Source organism: Peromyscus leucopus, chromosome 1 (genome assembly GCF_004664715.2).
Source record: "Peromyscus leucopus breed LL Stock chromosome 1, UCI_PerLeu_2.1, whole genome shotgun sequence".
Classification (NCBI taxonomy): domain Eukaryota; kingdom Metazoa; phylum Chordata; class Mammalia; order Rodentia; family Cricetidae; genus Peromyscus; species Peromyscus leucopus.
In genome coordinates, this window is record NC_051063.1 from 179,900,910 (window position 1) to 179,922,813 (window position 21,904).

The following is a 21,904-nucleotide window of genomic DNA, read 5'->3' on the forward strand; positions in this document are numbered from 1 at the left end:
AGAAAACAAGTAAAATATATTCACTTAGCCCATTATCATTTTTCATTTCCCCCCAGATATATCTGTGTTTACTTAATTTGTCTTTTTCTTTTTTTTCAGTATGGAACATGAGACTGAAAATAATAGCTCAGAATGTTTCTGAAGAAGAAGAAGTTTCCTTTGAGGTAGAAATGGAAGGAATTAAAAGAGAGGAATCCTGCCTTCCCATTTTAGGTGACAATTGGGACTGTGAGAACCAGGAAAGAAATTTAAGGCAATCTCCTTTAATTGATGAGAAACCAGGGGTTCAGGAAGCAAATTGTGACCATCTTGGTTTGGGGGAGCATTTGAGTACAAATCCAGCCCTTCTAGCAACAAATGGCTTTCATGTTCATAACTCAGATATTAAAACTTTTGATTGTGAACAGACCTTACATAGTTGTCCCCAGAGTTATACAGCGAGGGGAACTGGTGATAGTGATGCTTGTGAAAAAGCCATCCACTCTTCCATGGAAGTCACTCAACCTGTAAGAAACCAAATGAGAGACAAACCATATAAATGCACAGAAAGTATTAAATCTCTAAACCACTTTACTACTCCCCTTTGTGATAAAAAAATTAAGAAAAGAAGCAAGAAATTTTACAAAGGTAAGGACTTTGGGGACATTTTGGCCCTGAGCTCATCTCTTAATGAAAAAAGAAGTCATTCCATTGAGAAACCCTATAAATGTACTGAATGTGGCAAATGCTTCAAACGGAACTCTTCTCTTGTTTTACACCACCGAACTCACACTGGTGAGAAACCTTATACCTGTAATGATTGTGGAAAATCATTCTCCAAGAACTACAACTTGATTGTACATAGAAGGATTCATACAGGAGAGAAACCCTATAAATGCAGTAAATGTGGGAAAGCTTTTAGTGATGGATCAGCTCTGACACAACACCAGAGGATTCACACAGGTGAGAAGCCTTATGCATGTCTAGAATGTGGAAAAACTTTCAACAGAAATTCATCCCTGATTTTGCATCAAAGAACTCATACAGGGGAAAAACCATATAGATGTAATGAATGTGGGAAACCCTTCACTGACATCTCTCACCTTACGGTACATCTCAGAATCCATACTGGTGAGAAGCCTTATGAGTGTAGCAGATGTGGAAAGGCTTTCCGAGATGGCTCGTACCTCACCCAGCATGAGAGGACACACACTGGAGAGAAGCCTTTTGAATGTGTAGAGTGTGGGAAATCCTTCAATCGCAACTCTCACCTCATTGTGCATCAGAAAATTCATTCTGGGGAGAAACCCTATGAATGTAAAGAGTGTGGGAAAACTTTCATTGAGAGTGCATACCTCATCAGGCATCAGAGGATTCACACTGGTGAGAAGCCCTATTGTTGTAACCAGTGTCGTAAACTCTTCAGGAACATCGCTGGACTTATCCGGCATCAGAGGATTCATACTGGTGAAAGGCCTTATGAGTGTAATCAGTGTGGTAAAGCTTTCAGGGATAGTTCCTGTCTGACCAAACACCAGAGGATTCACACTAAAGAGACTCCATACCAGTGTCTGAAGTGTGGAAAGTCCTTCAGGCAGAATACTCACCTGGTAGTACACCAGCGACTTCATAACAGGGAGGGTCCCAGCCAGTGTCCTCATTGTGGGAAAATATTTAGAAGGAGCTGGTGTCTTGCCCGACATCAGAGAACACACATTAAAGAGCAGCCTGTGGAAGCATAATGAACGTGGGCCATATTCTTCTTGAGTGAACAAAGGAGATGTATCTTCATATATGACTTCCCTTGTTAACAGAAAAGAATTTGAATATGAAATATTCTATTATCCCATTAATTCTGTTATTAGGGAACTCCTGAAGAGAGGATTGAATGGTAATCAATGTAGAAAAGGCTTCAGGGATGATTCAGCCTATACCAAACATGTAGTGCATACACTGAAATAAAGTACCCAGAAGTGAGGATATTTCTCTAGAAATACCCACCTAACTTTACATCAGGATACTTAAATTGGAAAGAACCTGTGAATGCATTCAGTAGATAATCAGTAGGAGGCATCTTTAATAGAGAGTATCACCTTATTGTATATAAGCAAATGATGATTAGACTCTAAGCTTCTAAGTTTAATTAGGAAGAGAAGCTTTTGTCAGGTTTTACTGTCTTTCCTGTATCAGCAAAGGCAGGCATAGTGGTGAGAGGTCTCACACAACGCCCCAAAACAACCACAGGATTTAGTTGAATTTGCTGTTTGAATGTACTTCTGTTTTATGGTGCTGCCAGAACACTGAGGACTCATTTAATGAGGTGAAACTGGATGTAAGAGTTGCTTGTGATTGAAATGAATTTGTCCCTCTTAATACTAAAGTACTCTCTATGATGGAAAGGGCTGCTTCTAAGAAATAGGATCCATTGCTTTAGTTGTTGAACAAGAAAACATTGAATTGTTGTATTTCAGTTATCACTTGCCTTCATCATTGTTGATCATTTAGGACACTAATTTATTTAGAGTTCAAGTCCTTTGAAGCAAAATCCGAAGGTTTTGTTGCCATACTAAAAATACTTAAATCATTGCAAAAGAAGGCATAAAATAGATCTATTATTATTGCAGTCATGTTAAGTGTGTTCATATTTGGCTATAGGTTAGCAGTGTATGATGGAAAAAATTTAATGGCTTTCTTAGGAGACTACAATTGTGTAATTTAACTTTTTATACATTTTTATATAATAATTTGATGATGTATATAGAAGTGAAGCTAAAAGGAAGTGAATTTGGTGTTTTCTTGGATCTTTGCCAGTGGATAGAGGCCAAAGATATTGTTAGACATCCTACAAAGGCTAGATTATGGTTACAGGAAGCTGTAAGATTCTACAGGTGTATATAAACAGAAGCTTCTCTGGAATCAGAACATCCTGAGCCTAGAATCATTTCTTTTGGAACTTGGATTATAAAGATTACGGCATTGTGGAGGGAGAGGCTTATCAGTTTGAGGATAGGGAAGAGAAAGTTACAGAAAAATCTGGATAATCCTAGCATCTCTTTTCTCAGTACAATGCTAGCTGAATGAAAGCTAGACAATTTGGTTGAAAGCTTCAAAGGCCTGTGAGTAGCTCTCCTGGTAATTTTGACTTGATCCTGTTTTCTATCTTCTGGTTCCTATGGAGGGGGAATCTTAAGTCTATTTTGAAATAATTAAGGCTGTTGAGTAGATTCATAAGGAAGTCAAACATCTCACTCTTCTGTATGGATGCCCTTCTTTGACAGGAAGAACTATCATATGATGGGGATGGAGAGATAGTAGTTAAGAGCACTTGTTATTCCTGCAGAGGACCTAGGTTCAGTTCCTTGCATCCACATGGTGGAAAAGCTATTGGTGCCTAGTAGGTAGAGGCCAAAGATATTGTCCGATTCCTACAAAGATAGCCCCTGGAACAGTTAATTCGTCTCAGAATATTAAGAGTCCTGAGATTGAGGTATATATTTCTTTTCTGTACTTTTCAATCTCATCATTAAAAAGATTAGTCTCATGCTCCCATGATATACACAATCATTTGTAACAGTCTGTAGCAGTGGTTCTCAACCTTCCTAATGCTGTGACTCTCTAAATAGTTCCTCATGCTGTGGTGACTTCCAACCATAAAATTATTTTCTTTGCTACTTAATAACTATAATTTTGCTACTGTTATGAATTGTAATGTAAATATCTGTGTTTTCCAATGGTCTTAGGTAACCCCTGTGAAAGGATCATTTAACCTTAATGGGGTCATGACACAGGTTGAGAACTGCTGCTGTATAGTGTTATGTGTATCAGTAAGAAATGTGAAAACCCCTAGTGGACTGTCCACATCATTCAAGGGCTGGACACTTCGTGTCTGTTATTCTCAAGTAAAACATGAATGTACTGCAGTGTTAATGTTAGACTGTCCCTGCTTCTTAATTCTACATTCTAGATTCTGGAACAGGAAATCAGCACCAGACCAGGTATGGTCTGAGGGCAAGTACTTCAAGGAAGAGGGGTCAGCTATGAAATTGGAGTGAGTCCACGTGGGGTTTGTGTGATGTGTGAATTGTTTCCCCTTGCTCTTTTCTAAAATTAGTTTTTTAAAATGATCAAGAATAATTGTTGTAATGAAAAAAAAAACTACTCTATAGAAGATGGATACTTCTTACTAAGGAGGTAAAAGCCAGGTGGTGGTGGCGCATGCCTTTAATCCCAGCACTCGGGAGGCAGAGCAAGGCGGATCTCTGTGAGTTCAAGGCTAGCCTGGGCTACCAAGTGAGTTCTAGGAAAAGCATGAAGCTACACAGAGAAACCCTGTCTTGAAAAACAAACAAACAAACAAAACAAACAACTAAAGAGGTAAAGGTGAGATTTGAATTGGGAGAATTTCAGATGACTCCCAATGCAGCCTGGGCAATTGTTGGTGTTAGGCCTGAATGACTGGGGAACAGGACAGAGGAGGAGACTGTCCTAGACTATCAAGATGAGTGCCATTTAATCACATAGGCCCTTAGTAGGCAGAGAACTTTGGCTGGAATCAGATGCAGAAAGTGAAGGTAGAGTATTTCAAAGAATGAACATTTAGTTTACTTTTCTTGTCTTTGATGAGCATTTAATTCACTTGTTCCTGGCTTTAAGGCTGAACTGTCCACAATGTGAGTGGTTCTGAAAGCCACAGGCATGAAAATGGGTTCTCTGCAGTGTCTCCCCAGAAGGAACTATTCCTGTTCTTATTAGTCCAGTGTAAGTTAATTGATTCCAGTCTTAAAATGGAGAGAACTGACGTGTGGTTTTAAGCCACAGTTTTTTGTGATAATTTGTTGTATTATCTGTAGGTGATATCTTTCGCTATTTCTTTTAGACTCCCAACTGAAGTATTTTGTGTGTGTCCTCTTACTCAGCAAGTTAGTAAACCAACCCCTTCCACTCCATACCCATAAAACATGTAAAAAGGAAAAAAGAATTCTGTCGGCTCTGGCTTCTGTCCTTTTACCATTTTAACAGCCCTGAATTTTAGTGCTGATTTAGATTATTAAATCCTATGAATGTGTTTGGGTGTGATGGTACACACCTTTAATCCCAGCACTTGGGAAGCAGAGGCAGGCAGATCTCTTGTGAATTAGAGGTTAGCTTGGTATACCTAATGATTTCCAGGACAGCCAAGGCTACTAATGAGGCCCTGACTTAACAAAAATTAATAATAAAATCCTGTGAATGAGTGAAAAGAAATCTCAGAAAAGAGAGTATATTTCTCTTAAATTTACTCCCATCCCCTCCCACTTGTGTGGCCAAGAAGGCACATTTCAGCATCATAAAGCTGCGTAGAACCCAGGAATGTGATGGCTAGAGCAGGGTTTTCCACCCAACATGGAGATTGTGGGAGCATTTATAATTATGGCCACTGTCTTAACAATTTCCATTAATCTACATTCTTTTGATGCTAAAGTTAACATTGCTCAAGTATGGCTGCAGATTGTTCATTAGACTGGGCCAGCTTCTTGTCTCTCTTAGTTCATCAACTGGGTAGATTACCTGCAGTACTCCTAAGAGTTGGTACTATTGTAGAATGCAGAACAACGTGTTTACAGTTCAGCAGGGGAGAAAAACAGGTCCACATCATATATCAGATGGTTTTTGAGACCTGGAAGAAAAATAAAGCTGAGAAGGGATGGGGTGTATGTGTTGGACAGAAGTGATTACAGTTTTAAAAACAGGTCAGGGAAGTCCTCACTGAGATGATTCATAATGACCTATGAAACATGAGGGAATGAGCCAGTAGTTACTTAGGGAAGAATATTCCTACAGAGGCAAGAACATACTGTATTTGAGGAACAGCCAGAAGACCACTGTGACGAGAATGAGATGATGTGAGATGGGGCCAGGGAGGTAACAGAGAGCAATTAATTAAAATTACTGCTGCTCCACCCCCCATGCTAAGACAGCTATGGTAACCTGTATAATCGTTGAAGATACTCTCCCCACGGATGTATTGCACATCTCCAACCCTGTGAATTTAGGCTTGATCATTCATTTCCTTTCACAGTGAAGGGCAATTGCTTGTATGACATGTGAGGGGTGTGATGTCATGTAACAAGACGTTAAGGTTTAAGGAGGAGAAACCTTCCATCATGTCAGTTACAGGGAAGAGCAATTAAGCCATACATAGATGGAACTTCTTCATGAGCAGTAGTTAAAAAAGTGGCTTTATTGCAGAGGCAGGTGAGGAGAACAAAACTTTGCAGAAAAAAAAAAGTCCATTTACAGGAAAACATCTATGACTCTGAAAAAATAAATGGTTTTAGAATATGAACAACCAAGTCTGAGCAGAAGAAAATAACTAATAACTGATATATAAGCATATGCTTTATCTAGGCTTATCTATGCTTTAACAGGCACTCAGCATTAATGGTTACTTCTGAGAAACTAATATTCAAGTTTTAAAAATTAAGTGTCTTATTCAGTGGCTCTTAGTATTCTCTCATAAGGTTGTTCAGTCACCTCCATTCTGTAATTTCGGGACAGTTTTCATTATCCACAAGAAAGCTAAATATACCTGTTAGCATTCTTCTACTCCCCAAGACCCTGGCAACCACTTAATCTATTTTCAGTGTGTGTTTGGAATTCTATACTTTGTACATCCATAAAAAAAAAATCTGTGGACTTTTGTCACTTTTTCATTTCATTTAGCATATGTTTTCAAGGTTCATATTGTAGTAGGATTCCTTTTTGTGGCTGAGAAATATGTCACCATATGATTAAAACTATATGTTTTGAGTATTGGTTGATGGACATTTCAGCTTCTACTTTTTGATTATTAAGAATAATGTTGTTCTGAACACATATACAAACTCATGTGCCAATATATTTTCAGTACTCTTAGGTAAATACTTAGGAGTGGAATTGCTGGGTCTTTGCTTGCTTTCTGAGGAACTGATGTCTGTGTCACTTGAACCACTTTGTTTCTACCAGTGATGTATGACTGCTTTGACTTCACGTCCTTACCAGCATTAGTTTGTGTCCTAGTGGTGTGCAGTTGTTACCTTGGGGAAATTTTTTTTATGTAGTTAAAATATATACCTTATCCCACAGGTTAGCATTTTTTTTTTCCTTGCAGGGGAAAGATAGTATTTCAAACTGTGTACCATATCATCTCTCCTGCAACTACTCAGCCACAAGTGACTGTAATGTGGAAGTAGCTATATGTTGAGTTGTAAGCAAATGAGTGTGAATGTGTCCAATAAAATTTTATTTATGGACTCTGAAACTTGAATTTCCTGTAATTTTAACTGTGAAATGCAATTAAAAAAATTGTTTCGCAAAGTAAGCCAAGCCTGGTGGTGCTCAACCTGTAAATCTCAGCCCTTAGAGGTAGTGACAGGAAGATTGCCCCAAGTTCCCAGGCTAGCAAGGACTATTTTTTGCCCAAACACACAAGATTTGGACTGGCTTTTACCCAGGGGCTACCGTTCGATACCTGCTCTACACAAACTATTTAAATGGAAAGGCAAATTGATGAAGCTTCTAGTTGAGACTATCAAGCATTTTTTGTCATCTTGGCATAGGCAAACATTTTTAAGTGAAATGATTATCAGAGAAACGCATAGAATAAATTTAAGAATTCCTGTGCATCAAAAAGTCTCCATTATGTAAGTGAAAAGGCAAGCAATAGAGAAAAGACTATTGCTGGGCCTGCATAGGAGTGGTATTCAGATAAGTAAGGGATCCAGCATGTCAGAGGGAAAACCCATTGAAAATGTGGGCAAATGCTTTGGATCTATGCCATCGTGAATGAGGAAATCCAAGTGGCCAATACATTCATGGCAGTGTCCAGTTTCATTACATGATATCCCAAGATACTTTATCCGGATGGGTAATATGAAAACAAATCTTGACAAAGCTGTGTTGACAGCAACATGCATTTTGCTTATCACTCAAGTCTATATATTTCCAGAAAGAGCTGCAGTCTTAGACCCTGGTCAAGATGTTCACAACAGTTTCTACTTAAAAAGAGGGAGGGGTGGGGTCTTACCATATAGTCCAATTTGGGGTGGAACTCCCTATATAAGCCAGGCTGACAGAGGACTCGGCCTCCTTCCTGGGTCTCCAAAGTACTGGGCTTGAGAGTGCTGATGTTGCAATGTGAGCCATTAAGGCTGGTACACAGCCATTTCCTCTTAACAGTTCTGGAAACAGTACTAATGTTTACCTATGCGCCATGGAAAATTAGACCATTACGTAAACGTGAAGCTGGCGATCCTCAGAGGAAAGAGCCACAAAACCCTGCTTTACTCAGCATTGATAAACCAGCATTTGAGTAGTGGACGAGGAGACATTGTTTCAAAATTCTAGGTGCTGCAGATGTAGCTGAGTGTGAGGGACTAGAAATTAGTCGCTTCCTGATAGGCAGATGGGGAGAAGGCCTATGGCTAGGGAATAGCGATGATGAATTTACAACGCCTCTGGCCGCTTCTTCACCTTCCTGACCTGAGACAAGAGCCTAGCAGCTTAAAACAAAGCCTTATGGATTTTTTCTCCTGCCAGTAGGACCCCTGCTAATGGACTGGCTCAACAAGTTCACAGCCGGGCCAGGACATGTTTAAACAACAGATGTGGGTCAGTAAGCGGTCCTGTCTATCTTCAAACTGGCCAATCCTAAATTAGGGGGTGAAGAGAAGCTGGGCTTTGGCTTTCTGCTTCGCAGAGAGTCTGTGTTCTTCCTCACCCTGTAATAAAAGCCATTCTTGGCGGCCTGATTTCTGTTTGCGTTTCAGAGTTTGTCCGCCGCTGTTACTCTAGATTTTTTTCCCCCTCCCTGCCTTTTAATTCTTTAACTGGCAAGCAAGAGAACTCGATCAAGACCCCTAGCTGGTAACACAGAAAGGCGCTGGCCTCGCTGGGCTCCTTGGGCCATGTCCCGCAGAAGGGTAGGTGGGCAGACAACGGGAAAGGAGCCATCGCAGGAGGACGACCTCACGTGGGAGGTTTGCGCAGTCGGGGATAGGTGGCTGGAGTTTTTCGGTTCTTTAAGCCTCCGCAGTTGGCATAGACTAAAACCTTCAGAGCTCGAGATCGGAAGACAAAAGGAAGCGGGTTATCACGGATTTTCGCACCCAGCCTTTACTGACCTCCGGCAGCTTAGGAAAACCTCACTCGGGAACCTAGCGTGCACACACGCAGGGCACTTAGTGCCGCGTCGTGAGGGTTGTGCCCTTGGAGGTGAGTGGGTGTCTCCCGATTATCTGGGTGGGCCCCCCCCCCACTTCCGCAGAGGTGGAGCAGAGCCCTTGACCTTGGTGTCTGGATCACCTGGGGTCTGAAGCAGAGGCGGGGAGGTCGTAGTTTGGTCGTGCCCTTTGTCCTGGGTGACCCCACGTGTCTTCTCACCCCGCAGGACACAGATAACAGTTCTTTCTTCTTTTGGTTCCGACTCCTTGAGGTTCGCCGGCCTGTGTTAGTGCGAACCTCAAACCTCGCTGTTTCCAAGTCCTCGTGCAGACGCAGCTCCTCCTCGCCTCCCTCCTCGCTCCCTTCCCGTCACAGGGTTAGGGACAGGAATACCTGTTTCCTGTGTCCACTCCCATGCTTTCTTCTCTGTACCTTTCTGCCCACCAACCCTTTCCCTGCCTCCCCTCCATCCTTTTTCTCACAGAGACAGCGTCCCCTCCCTGCACCTGTGCATTTTTGCTTTCTCTACTCTAGAGGCTGTGAAGTCTCCCAGCCGGTCTTCCTTCTCTCCCTGCTGGCTGCTACATTCCCCTCATCCACCACAACAGGTGAACTGGGTTGCCTTTACCCACAGGTCCCTAATGTCCACTCCTTTCCGGGGTCAGGCACCCCAGACTTGGATGGGTTCTCAACTCAGCACCTAGTGTAGTCACTCTGTAAATGACTGCTTCCTCTCCATCCCTCAGCTTTTACCTTAGAGTTTTCTTTTCTATTATCCATGCCCCTCCCCCGTTGTGTCTTCAAAACCCAATGCATCTACCTTCAAGAAATTCGCAGAATCCAATCAGTTCCTCACTTACGTTCTCACTACTTTCTCCCCTGCCTCTGACTCTCCCTAGGTCTATTTACCAGACACCAGGAGCTTGCCAGGAGCTTGTCAGAATCATAACCTTTCACCACTTTAAACCCTGACCCCTTCAGCCCAGGAACTTGTCCTCACAAGCCTAGGCATGGGGCTGCTAGCCCAGGAAGTATTTGTTGCTAGGTTTACAAGTGATAAGAGCCTGCATCAAATTGGAAGTCAGAGCTCAAGCCTGCTATCCTGGGCAGTGAGTGCATTCTCAGTTTGCTTGGCCTTGTGAGCGACGCTAAGAAACCGGAACAGTTACTCCTAACGCAGAAAACAAATACAGGTCTGTATATACCTCAAGTTTGTAGAGTAAGTGTTGGATGGTAACCATGGTGTATGTTGTTCTTTGCGTTTTTTCATTACAGTGTGTCAGTCAGATCCACTGCTTAAACATTGTTGTCTGGAAGAGTATGGCACACAGTAAGTGTCCAGTAATTTTTTTCTGAGTGAATGAACAAAAAAAGGCTGTCTCTGTAACTACAAGGTCACAGAATGAGTGTGCAATGCACCCAGCACTTTTCCTTCCTTCCTTCCTTCCTTCCTTCCTTCCTTCCTTCCTTCCTTCCTTCCTTCCTTCCTTCCTTCCTTCCTCCCTCCCTCCCTCCCTCCCTCCCTCCCTCCCTCTCTCTCTCTCTTTCTTTCTTTCTTATACTTCGACCATTGTAGAGCTTTCCCATTTAGACTACATGTTGCCTCAAGCAGTATGGAGTATGGGGTGTGGGTGTGTGGAGTTGATATGCTTGATGTAGTGAACTCGGCCACTTGCTTTTTTCACCAGCTTGTGTGGGGCTCGGGGCTTTCAGCACTACTGTTTTCCCTACCTGGTAGTAGTCATCTTATGAAGATGCTGAGTTGACATGTTTCTTTGTCTCCTTTTCCTTGTGAACATGCAAGTTTTCAGATTTTGTTGTTTTGAGATGGGCTTGCTGTGGAGCTCAGGCTGGACTTGGTCACACAGTCCTCCTGCCTCAGCCTTCCAAGTACCAGGATTATAATTTACACCATCATGACAGACATGTTTTTTTCCCCTTCCCCCCTCCCCTCCCCTCCCCTCCCATCCCCTCCCCTCCTCTTTTTCCTTTTTGTAGTTCTAGCACTACATTAGGAGATATGAACATTGTCCTTATGAAACAGAATTTTTATTGCCTGACAGTTTTCAAACTGTTTGACCCCTTGCCCAACATCTAAATTTAGTCCATGTAATATGTTATGTATTATGTTGATGTGTATATGACATGTATATTTATGTGTAGATTTATATGGAATTTTGTGTGTACATATGTGTATCACATTTGTATGTGTTCATATGTATACATGTATGAGCATGAATGTTTTTGCATTTGCATATCATGTGTATTTATATATTGTTATGTGTGAGACAAGGACAATTACATAATGTGCTGTACACATGTGTAAGTATAGTTCATGTGTGATGAGATAGTGTTTACTAAGGATGAGCTCCTTTGATGTTACCTTTGAATCTCATTTTGTGTCAATGTAAAATAAAGGCTGTTAACCCATCACATTCATTACCTTGTATTTAATTTTCTTATTTCAGCAGTACTTAGGAATTATCTGAATCAGTTCTAAAGAAAATTCACCATTTTTTTTATGCTAAGCAAAAGATGTTAATGATGTGGGAACTACCCATAATATAATGTTAAGTGTGGTACATATTCAACTTAAATAAGCAGTTTGACTCCAAACTGTGCTAAATGACCCTCTAGGTAGAGGATCAGAAAAAATGTACTTAAGACTTGATAGTGAGATTATGGATGATTTGTGCTTTTTAACATTCTGTATATTTTCCAGGTTTTCTGTAATGAGTGTGTACTATATTATTTTGCAGTGAGGTGTTTTGTTTTTTGTTTTTTGTTTTATTTTTGGTAATACTGGGGATTGAACCCTGGGCTTCACATTTGTTAAGCAAGTGCTTTTTACTATTGATATACTGTGACACCGAAACAGGAACAATACACCTCACAAGTTAATGGGAGAACAAAACAAAACAAAATGACAAAACACAAAACTAGAGGGTTAAGAGCTCTGCAGTTAAGACAGTTGGAAAGAAGTTCCTGATTTTCCTATATTAAGTCCTTGTAGGTTAAGGTTTCTAATTGTAATTAAGAAGTTCCCGTTTGTCCTGTGTTAAATCCTAGTTAGAGAATAAGTTCTTGTTCGTCCTGTGTTAAATAAGGTTTCTAATTGTAATTAAGAAGAAGTTCCTATTTGTTCTATGTTAAGTCTTTGCTAAAGAAGGTTTCTATTTATAGTTAAGTTTCTGTTTCGTAGGTCGGATATAAACTGCTTGTTCCCCCATTTTTATTATAGCCTCCTCTTTATGACTGCCAACCCGTTAGCCCCCGTGAATACCCGATCTCTCTTATAAAAGAAATTTCCTGAGGTCAGCAGGGGCTGCTCTCTCAAATCCCAAATTAGCGTGAGGCAGCCAGCTGGCCAGTGTCAAGTCTAGGGTGCACCCCAAAATACAGACTACTTTAATTAGAAGTTGTGGACTTGGTCTTTTTTCCTCATGAATATCAGGTTTAATAATACCCCTTGGAGCCTGTAATAAGTTTTACTAGTGAAACATTTAAATATTTAATAGTTAAAATATTGAGTAAATGCTCTGGTTTTGTTTTGTTTGGGGGGGGCGGCTTGGAGCTTTTAGAAGCTTATCTCTCTTCTGTAGTAAAGAGATCAAATAGCCTTGACCATGAATCACTTGTCAGCTGTTGACAGCAGCTGGAAGCCCTACATATTTCATATTTGGCCAGAGTAGTGTTGCTGGAGGGCTTCTCTCCAGGTTCCCCAAGCCCCGCAGTCCCACAATCCACTTATAAAATAATCACTCAGACGCTTATATCACTTATAAACTGTATGGCCATGGCAGGCTTCTTGCTAACTGTTCTTTTATCTTAAATTAACCCATTTTTATAAATCTATAGCTTGCCACGTGGCTGGTGGCTTACCGGCGTCTCTACATGCTCTTCTCCTGGCGGTGGCTGCAGTCTCCCTCCTCCTTCTTCCTGTTTCCCCAATTCTCCTCTCTCTGTCCCGTCTATACTTACTGCCTGGTCATTGGCCATCAGTGTTTTATTTACATAGAGTGATATCCACAGCAGAGTAGCCTGTGGTTTGACCACTCTGCTTTACCCTAATCCCACTTCTTAGAGGCTGAGATTCTTAACATTCCTGTTCTCTGCTGCTTCAAAACCTGTCTGCAAGATTTTCTATGTTAAGAATTTCCCCAGGTGGTAACTTGATGGATTTCTTATGGTTCCAGAAGGTGTCACATTTCGCCCATTTGCTCATTTGTAACCACCTATTGAACATTTTATGAGAAACATGTTACTACATTTATTCTTGCCAAGTTATTAGGGAATCCTGACCATAGAGTAACTTCTCCCAGAAGCATTTCCACTCTCCCATCTTTGTATTTTGACAAGTTTCTGAACCATTACAACAGAAAATTGAAAGAGTAGTGAACACCCATTGTGCACTGTGTAAATTTAGCAGTTCATACATGTAATATATAATGTATATTAATTATAATGTAAATATAACTATATATTATGTGCTGATAATATGTGTAATGTTGTGTGCATGCTCATATATCCTTGTTTGTGAGTATGACCTGTATATTTATGTGTAGGTTTATGTGTATTTTTGTATATGTGTATTATAAACATATTAAGACTATATGTATGTTCATATATGTATATATGAGTATGACTGCATTTGAATATATGTTTATTTATATATGTTGCTAATTTGTTTGCATATACCATTTGGAAATAAGTTTTTAAGTAGGACACTTTACTCCTAAATATTTCTTTACTTGCATTTGAAGAGAAATAACATTGTTCAGCATAGCTCTGAACACTATTACCACACTGAAGCAAAGGAACAGTAATTTCTTACTATCATGTGATACCCATCTATGTTCAGGTTTTTGCAGTTTCTCCTAGGACACCTATGTTCTGCAGCCAGGAGGCTTTTAAGCATCATTTGTTTTAAAATAATTATATAATTATAGGATATGTGCTTAAGAGTATATCATGAGGGTTGGGGATTTAGCTCAGTGGTGGAGCACTTGCCTAGCAAGCGCAAGGCCCTGGGTTCAGTCCTCAGCTCCAAGAAAAAAAAAAAGAGTGTATCATGCCCAACTTTTCCTAGAATTCTTATAGTGCTGTGTTTTATACTTATGACCATGACCCATTTTGAGTGGATCCTTAGAAGGTAAGGGTTTAACTTCATTCCCTTACATTTGGATGTCCAGCTTTTCCTCACCCTTGTCCGAAAGGGCTGGTTTTTCCCATTGTTGAAAGTCATTTAACATATGTGTGATGTTTATATCCATGCTCTATATTCTGTACTATTGGTCTATATGTCTGTCTGTCTTCAAATTTTGTAATCAACAAATGTAAAGCCTCCAATTTATTTCTTCAAGATTATTTTGGTGATTCAGAATTTCTTGAGATTCCATATGAATTTTAAAATGGATGTTTCTATTTCTTCAGATAATATTTTTGGGATGTTGGAAGGGATTACATTGAACATGTAGAATGCTTTGGGTAGTACTCAAATCTTTTATTTTCATTTTTCTTTATTAAGAAATTTTCTATTCACTCCACATGCTATCTATAGACTGCCCCTCCTCCCTCCTCCCACCCCCCAGCCCTCTTTCCCAAGCCACCCCATAAGCCCACATCCCCCAAATCGAGGTCTCCCATGGGGAGTCAGCAGAGCCCAGCACACTGAGCCTAAGCAAGTCTAGTACTCACATCTTAATGGTATTAAGATGGTGTAAGTCTTCTAGTTCCTGAGTATGTGGTGATTTTCCATTTATTTTTGTCTTCTTTGATTTCCTTCAGTAACATTTTTTACTTTTTGTATATGAGTCTTCCCTCCTTGGTTAGAGTGCTACTGTAAATGCAGTTTGGTCCTTAATTTGTGTTTGGGTTGTTCATTGTTAGTGTATAAAAATGTAACTGATTTTCCTTGGTTGATTTTGTATTCTGTAACATCTGAATTCATCAATTCTAACAGATTTTCTGTGGGTATTCTTTACTGTTTCAAGAGTGTATATTCATGTTATTCATGAATAGTGATATAAGTACTCCTTGATTTATGATTTATGATAAACCTATCATAAGTTGAATATAAGTTACACACACACACACACACACACACACACACACACACACACACACACACCCCATACACTAGAATCAGTATTTTACACTCATCTTGCGGCTGATTGGGGGCCTTGGTACACTGTTATACTTGAGCATCACAGAAGGGTATTATACCATATTATCTCTAGCCTAGGAAAAAGTTAACAGTGATTTCTATTAAATGTGGTAATGCTTTTGCAGCACTGTAAAAGTTGAAGAATTGTATATTGACCCATTGTAAATCTAGGGCTGTCTATAATTTTTTCCTTCTCTCTCTCTCTCTCTCTCTCTCTCTCTCTCTCAAGATTTTATTTATTTATTTTGTATACAGTATTCTGCCTGAATGTATGCCTGCATACTAGAAGAGGACGCCAGATCTCATTACAGATGGTTGTGAGCCACCCTGTGGTTGCTGAGAATTGAACTCAGGACCTCTGGAAGAGCAGTCGGTGCTCTTAACCACTGAGCCATCTCTCCAGTGCCAATCTCTCCCTTTTCTTTTCTTTCTTTTTTCTTCCGGAGCTGAGGACTGAACCCACAGCCTTACGCTTGCTAGGCAAGTTCTCTACCACTGAGCTAAATCCCCAACCCAATCTCTTCCTTTTCAATATGGATGTCTTTTACTGCATCTTTGCATGGTTGTTCTGGCTAGAATTTAGAGAAGTGGTAAAAGCAGACATCTTTATCTTGTTTCTGGTCTTAGAGGAGAAGCTTTCTGTTCTCTACCATTGAGTATGGATATTTTTTTTAAATGGTCTTTATGTTGAACTAATTTCTTCTATTCACTTCAGATTGGTGTCTTATTTACTAAATTAAATTTTTCTTTGTTGTGTTTATATCATGAAAGGGTATTGATTTAGTCTAGTACTTTTCCTACATCATCAGAATGGCTGTATCTTTTTCTTCTTTTGTTCTGTTAATGTGGTTTGTTACACTGATGAATTATTTATGTATGAATCTTTGAATTGCAAGAATGAGTCCTATTTGGCTGTCATGTTGAATCCTTTCAGTGTACTATTGAATTCAGTTTACAAGTATGTTGTTTAGTATTTTTGCATCAATATTCATAGGGGGTATTAGTTTGTGCTTTTTTTCCCCTTGAAGCACATTCCTCTTTTGACATTGATTTCAAGTCAATACTTGTTTTGTAGAACTATAAAGAGCTTGGGAAAGGTTGATATTAGTTCTCTAAGTGTTCAGCAGTACACATGACTCTGAAGAGCTACTGATGATTGACAAAAGCTCGGCACAGGAGTGTGTATGTCTTTGCTCATGTGGAGTTTAGAGCCTAGAAAAGCAATCCTTGGTAATAGAGAGCAGAATAGTGGTTAGCTGGTGGGAGATAGGCCTGCTTTACATCATGTCATGTGAACCCAGTACACTAGGGTTTGGGAGAATGAGGTGTGAAGGGAGAGGCAAGGAGGAGAACGGTTGTGCTTGGACTGATAGTGAGACCTCAGGAGTCATCAAAGAGGCATCTTAGAGACAACGGGACATAAACTTCTCCTTGATGGGGGACTTTGAAACAAGACTGGATCTCTTCTCTTAAAAGGGAGTAGCATAGAATATATGAAGAAACCACCAGCTTTGTTTCCTATTTGCACAGTTGCTGTTCTGTGTTTTTAGAAATTTGACTCTGGCTGCCTTCAGAGAGAGTGTCTGAAGTAACCCCCACCATAGTTCCAGAGCTTTGGATTCCCTCCTGAATTGGTAGTTCCTCAATTTTGCAAGGTCCAGGGCAGTGTGCCTCTGTCTCTCTGAGATGTTGAATTCACTGTTGCTCTTATTTGCTTCTCTTTATGAAATGTGGAAAATCCAAGAGGACTGTGTCTACAGTGCACCTGGACATGTCCTCACAGTAGAGCTTTGGATAAATTCCCTTCTTCTCACACTCCTTGAATCTGCCAAGTTTCCCACTTGCTAGAGAGCCCCTCTTTCCCACCAATCTGTAAAGTACAGAATAGGTTTTAGGCTCTCCCTGCAGGGCTTTTAGGATGTTGATGTCACAGATGGAGTCCAGCCTTAGGCTTGGGAGGACTTGTTAAATACAATACTGCCTTATCGACCTGATTGCATGATCAGTTTTTTGAGCTACATCTTGATAAAATTAAGGCTATTTTGTTGAGAACTTCTGCAAATGATCATATTTGTGTTATAGGTAAACATGCATAAGGAAATGTTTAATGCTGGATTGTGAGGAGTCAAGGAGAGCAAGGAACCAAGTAAAGGATGCTTTGCTGTTAAGGGTTGTATATAACTCACACAACTGTAGAAGAGAGACTAGGATAAAGAATACCACACATTTCAAAGAAATGCTCTCCACTGGTGTGTTCAGCCTAATTAGTTTGACTAGTTACTGGGTAGATGTTCACTTGCATAGGATCCTTGTCTATGTTAGGACTAAAAGTAATCCTGGAGATCTGACTCCATCCTTAGTTCAGTTTGACGGTTGTCTAGATACTATATGCATGAAATCCTATATTGGTGAAGTATGTGTGAGTAGACATACTTCTCTCACTTGTTCCAAGGAGCTTCTTGACTGTCCTTTCTAGAAGACAGTTTCTGTTGTATGGGATGTAACAGAGCTTCTAGGAGGAGATCAGAGACCACCAGTGATGATGAGAAAATATGGCTGCATTTACTTTATTCTAGGATCCAGCAGTATTAGCACCAAAGAGAGAATACTGTAGGGATGTGCTGCAGCATTGCTTTGGGATGCTGGGGACTGCTTTCCTCTGGAGAGATGGAGGCCTTAGGAAAATAATTTGAGAGGTAGACAGTCACTCTAGTATGTTTGTATTATTGACCTCTCATCATTGTTGAATTGGATAGGTTAAAGGTAAAAAGACATTTCAAGATTTTTGTTTTCTTGAATAATGCCTAATTGTGGAAAAGTAAAATAAAGGTGTTAGGAGAGGCAGCTGTTCCCTTGATGAAAGGAGCGTGGCAGTGCAGGAACAGTTAATGTTGAGGTGCTGCTTCTGAGCCCACCTACCATTAACACAGCAAAATAACAGCTCTGCGAATCCTGGTTTTCTCAGAAAAGCAGACTTGTTTTTCAACACTAAGAACAATGAAGTCAGCATTAGGCAAAGAGAGACATTTGCTGAGGAACAGAACTTCTCTTGAACCTCTGAACTGACTGACACAGACAGGATAAAAAAAATGTAGCAGTGACTCAGAGCTGAAAGCCCTGAGAGGAGCCAGGGGAGGAATACAGACACGAGAGCCAAGATCGCACAATTCCCACATGTGTGACTCTCATCAGAAGTCATTTTCACTTTGAAGTAGTCAGCGATTGCGGAGGCGTTAAAGAACGGCACAGCTGTGCATGTTGGAGGGCAGTAGGTGTAGTTATAAAAGGGATACATGCAGGGTAGATGCTTTTGTGTTGGAAATGTTCCTTTTGATGTTAACTGTCCTACGTTTTGCAAAGGCTGCCATTTGAGTTGTGTAATACTGTACACTGCACCAGTGTTTCTTCTTTGTTACAAATGTGTGAGAATCTAGAGCCTGGTTAAGCTTTTAGGCTTTTGAGAAGCAGTTCAGCTGAGATCCATTTGGATAAGGACACAGAGGCTTCCAGTCTGAGGAAACTGGATCAACTGAGGAACTGGCAAGGTGAGGAAGCTGTGGCTTGTTCTGCTTCTCTGATCTTCCAGCATTCATCCCAATACCTGGCTCCAGGTTTGTTCTTTATAATAAGACCTTTTAAGATTCGTGCTACAGAAATGACTTTGGAAATGAATGCTATGCTTTCAGTGAATGTGTACCCTCCTTCAGTCAGAAATCTCATTTCACTGGGCACCAGAGGATTCTCAGTTGAAAGAGATCTATTACTGGGGAATCCTTCAAGAATTACAACCTGGTTGTTCATCAAAGAATACATGTAGGAGATGAGCCATATAACTGGGAAAGCTTCAAATTACACTAAGTATGGGATGCCTTCAATGCTATGTCTGCTGTCATGAAGCATGAAAGGACCCATATGGGAAAGACTTCCTATGAGTGTGTCCAGTTCGGGAATTCCTTCAGTCTCCATTCTTTTCTTGTCTTTCACCATAGAAATCATCCTGGAAAATAGCTGTTCAAATGTAGTACATGTGAAAAATATGCCTTTGGAGTCTTCTGCCTTATTGCCCATCTGAGAATGCACACAGGACAAAAGCTGTATGTATGCATTGAGTGTAGAAAGGCCTTCATTAGTGGTTCATACCTTATTAAACACAGAATTCACACTGGAGAAGACTGTGAAGTGTATGGAATTGAAAAATCCTTCAACAGCAGTGGTTACCTTAAAAAAAAAAAAAAAAAAAAAAAGCACCCAGAATCCTTAACAGAGAGAAACCCTACATATGCAGAGTGCCTCCTCCAAGCAGCAGAGGATTCACACTGCTACTGCTGAGAAGCCTTGTGGATTTAATCACCATGGCAAAGCCTGCAGGAACAGCCCCTCCCTGACCAAGTAGCAGGAGTTACACACTCAAGAGGTCTCTTGCTAGGTGGTCCAACAGTGCACAGTCCTCGCACATTAGACACAGAGATGTCACATTGGAATAATTTCTGTGGGGACTCAGTGAACACGGGGGGGGGGGGCAGTAACTGTTACATTCTCTTTAGTTACTATTAGAATTTATACTCAGGAGTAGTTGTTTGAAAATATAGCAACTCACCCTGTAGTCCATGGAGCAGAGCCCAAGAAACATTGTATCTTGAATAAATTAGGATTGTTCTGCCAATGTCTGACTTACTGGAAAGGAACCTTAGAAATGTAGCAAATTAAAACCTTCAGAGATGAATCTTTGCTATATCTACATCCATGAAAAATTTGAATTCTGGTGACAGAATTGAGAGAAGAGAATGACTTTATTTCTCACTACATTTTTCTGATATGTAAATATTTATTAATAGGCTTTTTAGGGGTGTGGTTGTAGTTGAGTAGCAGGGAGGGCTTTCCTAGCATTTGTGAAGCCCCTGAATTCAATCCTCAGCACCATTGAATAAAAACATAGGTGTGGAATGATCATGTAAAGTATTTTATTTGGAAGGCTGGCTCTTTTTTCCTATCAGTAGACTCAGTTATCAAAATCAGTTTAAGGGTCAGTAATATCTGCTGGAATGCTTCTGTTGAAAGAATGCATTTGGAATTAATCCATAGAGGGATAACTTAGAAAACTGTCTTAAGATGATGCATTTCTTTGTGTTTTAAGAAAACTCAGTGGGGCTGGAGTGATGACTCTGGTTAAGAATGTTTGCTGCTCTTCCAGGGGACCTGAGTTTGATTCCCAGCATTCACATTGGGCAGCTCACAACCACTTTTGATTCCAGCTCCAGGGGATCCAACTCTGTCTTCTAGTATCTGTAGACACTCAAGTGCACACACACACACACACACACACACACACACACACACACGTACATGTGCCACACATGCATGTGAATAAAGTAAAAGTGAATATTAAAAACCCTTATGGTAGAAACAGAAGACACCCTACACTGTGGGGAAAGCTTCCAGAGAGCTGCTCTTCCATAGTTGCTTTATTTGATGAAAATAAAGTATGAACCATATATGCAACTTCTAGTTTTCTAATATTCACATTAAAGAAAGGAAGGCAGAAAAGAAGAAAAAGAAAATGAAAGAAAGAAATGAGGGTGACAATTTGGCTCAGCAGGTATGGTGCCTGTCTCCAGGCCTGATGACTTGAGTTTGGTTCCTCGGACCCATATGGTGGAAAGAGAAGATCAAGTCTGGCAAGTTGTTTTCTGACATCCACGTGTACACCATGGTGCCAGTATACATACATGCGCTAAATAAGAAATGTGCGATAGCCGGGCATGGTGGCACACGCCTTTAATCCCAGCACTTGGGAGGCAGGGGCAGCTGGATCTCTGTGAGTTCAAGGCCAGCCTGGTCTACAAATCGAGTTCCAGGACAGCTAGGGATGTTACACAGAGAAATCCTGTCTCAAAAAACAAAACAAAACAAAACAAAACAAAACAAAACAAAACAAAACAAAACAAAACAGGAAATGTGTGACATTATCAGTGGCATTTTTACCTCTGTGCTCCTCAAACAGCAGTATTTACACTGTGGTACTTGCTGTATGTCAGATTCCATGTTATTACACCTAAGTGGCTACTTCATTACATACAACTCTAGTGCATTAGGGAATGAGTTCTACAGACTCTCTTGTAGGACATTTGTCCCCGTATAAATCCACACTCAGCTTTTTCGTAGATTTCTATATTTAACAAGTAAGTAGACCACCCTTGATTTACAGTCGTTTGACATAACAGTGCTTTGCTTGTACCGTAGTGTGAAAACACTTCTATATGTTTTCTTTTCTTTTTTTTTTTTTTTCTTTTTTTGGAGCTGAGGACCGAACCCAGCTATATGTTTTCAGTACAGTATTTACATATAATGAGTGATTGAACACTTATTATTAGCCAGCTTTGTGTTTGATGCCTTTGCCCAACTGGAGGCTAACATAAATGTTCTGGGCATGTCTCAGATAGGCTGGGCTAAGCTATAATGGTTTTCGTAGGCTTTATAATTTTTTTTTTCTCCCCGAGACAGGGTTTCTCTGTGTAGCTTTGCGCCTTTCCTGGGACTCACTTGGTAGCCCAGGGTGGCCTTGAACTCACAGAGATCCAC

General features: G+C 40.4%; 1 protein-coding gene across 5 annotated transcripts in view; it reads left to right on the forward strand.

Moving 5' to 3' along the window:
• Positions 1–3,407, forward strand: part of Znf329 (zinc finger protein 329) — an 81,097-nt gene extending 77,690 nt beyond the window's left edge. For all 5 annotated transcript variants that reach the window (XM_028884878.2, XM_028884875.2, XM_028884876.2 and 2 more), the window contains exon 2: positions 100–3,407. In XM_028884878.2, coding sequence (XP_028740711.1) covers positions 108–1,721 — 1,614 coding nt within the window. In that variant the 5' untranslated portion in view covers positions 100–107 and the 3' untranslated portion in view covers positions 1,722–3,407. The remainder of the gene's footprint in view (positions 1–99) is intronic.
• Positions 3,408–21,904: the final 18,497 nt, after the last annotated feature.